The following is an 8929-nucleotide window of genomic DNA, read 5'->3' as shown; positions in this document are numbered from 1 at the left end:
ACCTGATTTTAGCCGTACTATATCTCTTAGAAATTTGATAGGTGCGTTCTTTATGGTCGGCTCTTAATTGTAGATCGATTTTATTTTTATATTTTTTATTTGTGAATCTAGAAGGGCATACCAAATAAGGATGGAGTTCATTGTCATGGACATTTTTTGCTTGAGATGTTTAATTACATAATAATGGAATCATGTAAAAGAGTATCTCACTGGACTTTTTTTTTGTTTTCAAGGGTCGATTTAAAGGCGAAGAAGGAACTTAAGAATGACTTCTAAGGTATTACTAACACAATTTCAGTATAATTATACTTGTTTTAGACATGGGCTAATGATTTTATCATTGCTGTAGAATTGATCGGTAACCCTCTCAAAGTAACTCTCAAATAGGGGAAAAAAGGTTTACATAGGGTTAAGGTCATTCGTTAAACACCACAAAATGGTACACATCTTATAAGCATAATACTACTAATTACTATTTGAAATTTATTTTTACTCTAACACTGGTAATTCATGATTTTGTTTACAACTTATGAGCCTCTTTTTGATGTGTAACAGAAAAATAAATCAGAAGAACCCACAGTTTTTGAAGTCTATAAACATCTACACACTACCAGGGATCACATATGGTTTACAGAAGAAGACTGGATAAAATTTTGTAAGCAACATAAATATATATCATCTTGATTTCTGTCTAATAGTTTTTCTTTATTTCATTAACTGGTAAACTAACATGTAATTTTTATAAAGGATAAGATGATTCAGCTTCGAAAAAAAAAACATTATTGAAGGAGAGCAAAGAAATGAAGATGATATTTACAATGAGGTTTTTGGAAGAAGATTTAAAAGAAGTGAGCATCGTGGCTTATGGAGATTTGGTTCAAAACTTAGAAAATAAAATCCAGAAGATGCAAGCAGACAACGAATTATTCCAGCACGAGATTCAAATGTTGAACCAAATATACCTGGATGAATAGTTCAAGTTATGAATATAGTATTTAAATTTTTAGTGTTTAGTATAATACATAAGAGATTTCGTTTGTAGATGAAATTCATTTTATGCTAGTTTTATTACTTTTAGGTTGTTTGTAATGTCATATTTAAATATTTGATTTAATAAAATTTAAATCTTTTGTGAATTTTTTGTTACTATTTTCGTATAAAGTTAATAAATAACTTGTAGAGCCGAATAATTTTGTCTTTGAAATTCTCTTCTAAGTAAAACAAGTAGTTCTTAATAATAAAGTATTTAGGGACCAAAAAAAAACCTTTCTAATGAAGAACATAGTTGTCTGAGAAATTCATTTTTTAGGGAAAGATTAATTGTCATTGAAAAAAAACGTATTTGTCTTTGAAAAAAACGTATTTTTAGAGGCGATTTTTTCAGAGGGCAAGTATTTGTCTTTGAAAAGACGTTTCGTTGGCAAAACATGTTTCTTTTAGAGGCAAAAAATGTTGTCTTTCAAAATTTGTTTTAACGGCAAAATGAATTGTCTTTGATAATAAAAATTAGAGACAAGAATAAATCTTTAGAAGAGGAGGAAATTTGTCTCCAAAAATTCTTTCGGAGGAAAAACATTTGGTCACTAATAAAATATTCAGAGACGAACAAGTTAGTCTTCCAAATTTTATATTTAGGGGCTATTGATTTTGTCTCTGATTAAATTAATTAGATACAAATTTATTTGTTCCAGATAATTACTATTAAAGACAAATTAAATTGACACAGAACTTTCGTTTTTGAGACATTTTTTTTGGTCTTAAACAGTTATCATTAAAGACAAATTAAACTGACACAAAACTTTCGTTTTTGAGACAATTTTATTGGTCTTAAATAGTTATCATTAAAAACAAATTAGTTTGTCCTAGAATTTACATTTTTGCGACAAAAATCTTATTCGCAAAAAATATCTTTTGGTGTCGAATTTTTTAGCCATTAAAATAACTTTCGCAGATAACTTTATTTTGTCGCTGAAAGAGACTTTTGTTGACAATAAATTTTTAGTTCTTAACTAATATTTCTCGTGACCGTTCATAATTTTGTCACGGTATACTTTCCCAGACGGGGTATTTGAGACAACTTCGTGACAAATAAAAATTGATCTTAGAAAATATTTAAAGATAAAAAAAGAGGATTTCCTGACAAAATTTTTTGATAATAAAGCCCCATTTTCTTGTAGTGAAGCAATGCCAGACACACCGATACTGTCACTTACTCCTAGAAACCCTGAGAAGTATCTTAAGAAGGGGCCTGCTTATGTTGATGGCAACTGTACTTATTTTGCTGGGAAGGATTTTGTGGATTTTGGAAACGTTGATTGGAAGAGTGTGATGAAGAAACACGGTGTTACGGACTTAAGTCGGGTTCTTATTTTCTTCGATGATCATCAAAATGAACTTAAAAGGTGCATTTTCCCTAAAGTTATTTAAATTCTGCTACTTATGTTAGGACCTATATGTTTGTTTTCTTGATTGTTAATTCTTTGTTTTTATATGCTCGTGTTAATAGATTGAAGCAGGCACTGAAAGCTGGGTTCAAGCATTTGAACTTTGAGGATAATTACGATACTAGTACTGGTGATCATTATTCTTTGAGGCATATTTGTGCAATCATATATCAGAGGTGCATGCTCCTACACACTTAACATTTGGTTAATTAAGTTATATTTGAAACAAAATTTTCTTGTAAAACATCTTGTAAAACATCTTGTTACCATTATATGCAACTACTGGGGATTGCTTATATGTGTGTGTATTCTTTTTAGTAAACTTTATAAAGTGGTATTTGTTAGCCGGAAAATAATAGTTTGAAGGAGTAACTAGTGGTGCAGTTGTTTGATGCTGAACTTGCACTATTTAGTATAAGAATCGAGATAGATAGATAGGAAATGCTTGAGTTCCAAACAATCACCTAATGATGTAGCTCTTCACATCATATGACTTTATCCATATAACACGCATTTGGTACCTCATTTGGTGAAAATTTGAAATGCATTTCTTTACCAAATGAGGTACCATTGACAGTCCTCTTCTGTTCGCTTTTAATAGAACCAGTAATATATTCCCTTCAAGAACGATCATTTTACGACCTGATACACATCACTTTCGGGATTGAATCACATACTTAGAAATGATATCTAGACCTGTTGTAGGGAGATGAACATGCAATCCTCCATGGAATAAGAATACCATACTTAGAAATGATATCTAGACCTGTTGTGAAAAATGCCTAACATTCAATTATTGAGCATGTAGTCAAGGCGTGCTTGTTAAGTTGATCTCTTATATACACACATGCGCCGGTTAGTATCATGTTTGCTATGTAGGGTAGGAATGAAGTTAGACATGAATACTTTGCCATTAGCCACACGTCATGTTAACATATACCAATCAACATCATGATATGAAAATGTGGATAACCACCAAGAGCAATCAGAGCTAACAAATTATGAGCACAAAACCGCGTCTATTTAGGTTCATATACGACTAAGCTACTGCTTTTTTTTTCTTTTTCTGATAAACACTTCTGTCTTGTCCTTGATGGCCAGATATGCTTAGTTTTCTGTGAACGGGACATGAAATTTCACTAGGATAAGGGCTAGAATCCACCTTAATCAACTTGTGGAAATTTTATATTTAGATTGCAATTTTAAAAATAAACCGTTTCAAAATAAGAATCGAATATGAGTAGCGCATTTTATTGAAATGTATAGTAGCAACAGTCAGTCATGACCAGATACACGGATATTTTTTACTTTGTTGCTTTTCTCCTCCAGAACCATATGAGGAAGGAACCCAGAAGAATAACCCAGACAGCAACTCCGAATATTACTAGCAGCAATCTCTTGAGAGGGGATCGCTTACTTGCTTTTTCAAAGCTAGGTCACGGGCAACTCGGCAGATGAAGTACCGGAATTCCTCCACAGAGCTTGTCATTTTTGAGGACTGAAAATGCACTTATATTCTTGAAAATCCCTTGTTTCGGTACTTCACCGTCAAAGTCATTGGAAGACAGATTCAGATATCTGAGGGAAGCAAAGTACTGCAAATACTCTGGACTTTTCCCCGACAACTTATTGCCTGACATATCTAACCTTTGGAGTCCCTCCAGACTTTTGAAAGATGGAGGAATGACCCAATAAGTTACCATCCAGGGGAAGTGCTTCCAAACCAATACATCTCCCTAAAGTACCTGGAATTATCCCAGACAACCGGTTATTTGATAAGTTGAGCTCCATAATCTTTATCAAGCTACCAACCTCTGATGGCAACTCACCAGTTAACTGATTCCCCGACAAGTCCAGCGCGTCAGTTAGTGAAGAAAGACCAATGAGTTCTTTAGGTATAGGACCGGTAAGTTGATTCTGTGCAAGACCCAATACTATCATTTTATTACAGTTGCCAAAATTTGGTGGAATTCCACCCTGCAATCTATTCCTGCTAAAAGAAATTCGTTCCAACTGAGTGCTATTACAAATGTTTGCCGGAATTATTCCTGAGAGTTGGTTATCCGATAGGTCAAGTGATATTAAATTAGAAAGTTTTCCTACAAAATCAGGAATACTTCCAGTTAGCTGGTTACCCGAAATGTCTAATCCATTTAGGTTGACAAGGTTCTCAATTCCAGGAGGAATTCACCAAATATCTTGTTTGTACCCCACTTCCAATCGCGTAAGCTTCGTCGATAGGTTAGCTATGTAATCTGGTAGTTTCCCTGAAAAATTGTTGTATGAAATCGAAAGCTTCTTTAATTTACTGCAATTCGGTAATGAGTTAAGAAAGCTAAGGTCATCTACATCCCCTCTTCCAAGATAGTTTCCCTCAATATTTAAAACAGTGAGATTTTTGAAGTTACCCAAATTAGGAGGTACATACCCAGTGAACTGATTATAGGCGAGATCTAATCTAAACAATCTAGAAAGATTAGATATTGAATCAGGTAGCGCACCAGAAAATCTATTGTAACCTAAAGCAAGGTATTCAAGATTAGGGAGAGTAGTTCCAGGTAGGGTGGAATTGATGGAAGAGATATTAAAAATTTGGGGAGGAATGGTTCCGTACAAATTGTTGGATCGTAAATTAAATACAGTGAGAACCGAAAGGTTTGATAGTGAAACCGGGATGGTTCCTCCTATGTGGTTCCTAGAGAGTCTCAAAGTTTGAAGCTCAGATAAGGAACCAAGCTCAGTAGGTATTCCTCCTACCAAATCATTCCTTGATAATGAAAAATCTTCAAGATTTTTACAAGAGGATAGGTTCCTAGGAATTTCCCCTGTAAGTGAGTTAGATGTCACACGAAAAGTTTGAAGGCGATATAAATGACTAACTTCTTGTGGAATTTCGCCATTGAACTGGTTGTCAGACAGGGATAAATATCTTAAAAATGAAAGATTGCCTATATACGGAGATTTAGTACCTACCAAACCCATGGATTCTAGATCCAAGCGAGTGACCCTGCTTGGATACCGACAACTGCATTTAATTCCTGTCCAATTGCTGCAATGAGACGATGCATTCCATGAATTTAGTGCTCCCGATGGATCATCGATTATCTTGTCTTTGAATGCAAGTAAAGCTAGTTTCGGCGATGATAGATTGGGATGTAGGTAGGATATTCCAGAATGAAAGAAAGGTGAAACAGATGAACAACACGAAGCTCGTCTTATAATTAAACTCTATTGCATGCATTTGGTTCATGATACTTAGAAAATAGTTGGATGGGATATTTCTCTCAGTTGCATCAAGTGTTTGTATGTATAATCAATGAGAGTAGAATACAGAGAGATTCACATCCACACATTTACTTAGATTAGAGTCAAGCAAGACTTTAGAAAAATGAAAAGAATACAGAAACGATGTAAGAACAAAACAGATGACATCAAAGTTTTTTACATATGAGTTAATATCTCATCATCCATGCATGCAGCCAGACAAGAGTCAACCAAGACTTGAAAAGAAACAAACCAAGACTTAACAACCACACACACTTGAATCTTATCAACCAATGAAGATTTTGATCGGGACAGGGGAATCGGTTGTCTGCCTCGGTGGGACCACGTCCATGGCTCCATCAACTACTTGCATATCAATCCAGTCCTAACGTATACAATGGATGATCTAATGGTGGACACACCCTTGAATGAGGTAGCTAGTTGGACCTTTTCCACATTATTTTTGGTCTGGGTAAGAAACAATGCCATGGGCACCGGTATAACGTTAATTCACGGAGGGAAACGAAGGGACACCCGTAATTCATAAGAGCTGTACAATAAATAACCAGCTCAATTTTAATTTATTGCACACCTTTTAAGTCTACTACGCTCTACAATAGCTAAATGCATAGGAACTGTAAGCTAGGTTCAAGCATTTGATCTTTGAGGATAATTACGATACTGGTACTGGTGATCATTATTCTTTGAGGCAAATATGTGACCAGTCCTATACAAGAGGTGCATACTCGTACACACTTAACATTTGATGAAGTTAGGTTATATATGGAACATATTGCCTTGTACAACATTGCATTATCATTTCTTGTATTTATTAGTGGATTGTTTATACACAAAATTGGTTAAAAAGACCAAAATCAACAATTTCTGGGTGAAATGGACAGTTAGATTTTGATACTGTTTAAATGGACAAAAATGTAAAAATAGGCAGGATGTAAATAGTTTCATCGTGCCCATTTTCAAATATTTTTTCTTATTTTTAATTTACACAAGATGTATCCAGTTTCATCGTTGCTATTTTTTAAATTTAAGTTATGATGAAACCAGTTTCATCCTTACTATTTTTTTTTTGGCCATTTCACCCAAACTATTTTTTACTCGTCCATTTGAACCGTGATTTAAAAATATTTGGACAAATTATCCATTTTCCGTTGTTTATATGCGTGTGTGTATATTCTTTTTAGTGGTGTTTGTTAGTCGGAAATAATTGTTCCGGAGGAGCAAGTGTTCAAGTAGTGTTACAGTTGTTTAATGTTGAACTAGTACTATTTAATTTAAGAATCAAGATAGACCGATAGGAAATACTTGAGTCATGATGTAACATAGAAGGAACAGGTTTTAAATTTACCTAGTAATGTACTCGTGTATCATTAACATTTTATCGATTATAAATGTACCCGCTGAAAGAAGTGCATTTTTTTATCAAATGAAGAGTGAGGTACCACTGACTGTCCTCTTGTAAATGTAGCCTCTAAAAGAACCATGCATCACATACTTAATATTATATCTTGACCAGTTGTAGGCGGATGACCATGCAATGCATTTGAAATAGGAAATTGACAGGTAGGTAGTACATTGTGGAGATAGAGTGTTAGAATACCGGCATCTAACTCAAAATCAATTGGCAATGAGTGGAGAGTCCCATAGAGTTATAAACCGCAGGATTTTAGATTTCGGTACTCTTCATAGTTTAAGGACGTTTCGGTCCCATTTTCGGCAACTCATAGGATTTTAACCTACTGTTATTGTTATTTCTCTCATCATCTCTTGGTGATTACTTATCTTTCTTCACAACCTTGTAGTTGTGCCTTTTTCTTCTTTCCAGTTACGCTTTTGTTACGATACTGCCACACTTCTTTGTTTTCAAGATTTTCTCACAATCTTTTCATCAATCTTCTGCCACAAGCTCTAACTGTTCTTCTTCTTCGTACTTACCATAATCTCCACTATCATGTCTCAGTTCTCTTCTCATATCAACAACAACCACCATGTCTTACATCTTCTTCTTCTCACCTGCTCCTTATTCCACTCAAGCTAAAGAACCCATCTGAATCCCCTTCGCGACCAATTGATTGCCACAAACCAACATCAGGTAACCCAAATTATCTTCCTTCTCATATGCTCATTCATCTTCATATCATCTTCAATAGCACATCTTCACATTCTTCATCTCAGGATCGATCAACAGCTACCAAAACCTAGAGAAAATAACCAACAACCACCATGGATCACCAATGAACAACACCATCCTTATCATCGCTGCCAACAGCATCAACACGAGCAAGTCCTTACCCAAAACACTGTCTTCATACATCAATAGCAGATAACTTCTTCATCTCTTCTTCCTTTTTTTTTGGATTATATGCAGAAGTAGGCCTGGTCTGGACCCTCACTTTCATTTCTAGGCCGTTTTTTTTATTTCTTGCAAAACTAGGCAAGTTAAACGGATTCCATCCACTTTAACCATCTCGGTCAATTTATCGCGTTGACTTGTCAATATCTCGCCAAAATATCATATAGGGAGATCTCATACATGTGGTAAGATTACTGAAATGTCCTTCACACGTGTGTGTCAGTCACACTAGATAAGATGTCCACGTGTTGCTATCTGAGAGCCTAATCTAACTAAGACGACATCTCGAGGATTAATTGAACGGCTATGATAAACCACTCGAGCCTAATTATCTGAGAACCAGACGACATCACGTGTTGCTATCGAGGATTAATTCATTCTTCTTCTTCTTATCTTCTTCTTCTTTGTTTTCTTCTCCTTCCGTTTTCTTTCTTCTGCAATATTTCTAGAGATAAATTCTTAGGTTTATTGAGTTGCTGATAGATGATGGGGTTGAGGAATTGAATAACAAGAGGGTGATTGTCCAATAGATGATGGGGTTGAGGAATTGAAGAAATTAGGGTTTACTAGAGAAGTCAGGGAAGGTGGAATTGAGGGTTTAGAAGGCTAATTGGAGGTGGGTTTGTCACTAATTAAGAGAAGGTTGAAGTTTTTATTAGAAGCTGGAAGTCGGGGTTTTGAATTTGAAGATGAGAATGATGTTCTTCCCCAAATTGGGAATTAGGGTTTCTGGATTTCAATTTGGGTTTGTGTGGAATTGATGATGATATTGAGTTGGTGATAACTGAAGAACGAAGGGGTTGATGTTGCGCTGATTATGCAAACTTGTACTGATGAAAAATCAAAATGA

At 34.9% G+C, this 8929-nt stretch overlaps 1 protein-coding gene and 1 long non-coding RNA gene across 2 annotated transcripts; one reads left to right on the top strand and one right to left on the bottom strand.

The window, feature by feature from the left end:
• Positions 1-420: 420 nt before the first annotated feature.
• On the top strand, positions 421-779 carry LOC113319566. Its single transcript, XR_003345637.1, has 3 exons — positions 421-439; positions 556-655; positions 748-779. It is a non-coding gene; the product is annotated as an uncharacterized LOC113319566 (long non-coding RNA).
• A 3291-nt stretch (positions 780-4070) lies between these two features.
• Positions 4071-5426, bottom strand: LOC113316450 (putative receptor-like protein kinase At3g47110). Its single transcript, XM_026564627.1, has 2 exons — positions 4754-5426; positions 4071-4543 (listed from the first exon to the last, which is right to left on the bottom strand). Exons 1-2 carry the CDS (start codon positions 5424-5426, stop codon positions 4071-4073), a joined length of 1146 nt encoding a protein of 381 aa, XP_026420412.1.
• Between the last annotated feature and the right edge of the window lie 3503 nt (positions 5427-8929).

The sequence above is a fragment of the Papaver somniferum genome, chromosome 10 (genome assembly GCF_003573695.1).
Source record: "Papaver somniferum cultivar HN1 chromosome 10, ASM357369v1, whole genome shotgun sequence".
Taxonomy (NCBI): Eukaryota; Viridiplantae; Streptophyta; class Magnoliopsida; order Ranunculales; family Papaveraceae; genus Papaver; species Papaver somniferum.
Note: the sequence above shows the minus strand (reverse complement) of the source record. Positions and strands in the feature narration are given on the sequence as shown.

Excerpts from the sequence above, each read along its gene's own strand:
- LOC113316450 (XM_026564627.1), bottom strand. The coding sequence starts at position 5,426 with ATGGGTTTGGTAGGTACTAAATCTCCGTATATAGGCAATCTTTCATTT. Across the intron at positions 4,544-4,753 it reads TAACTCATTACCGAATTGCA|GAAAACTTTCTAATTTAATA; the intron begins GTAAATTAAAGA and ends CTGATTTTGTAG.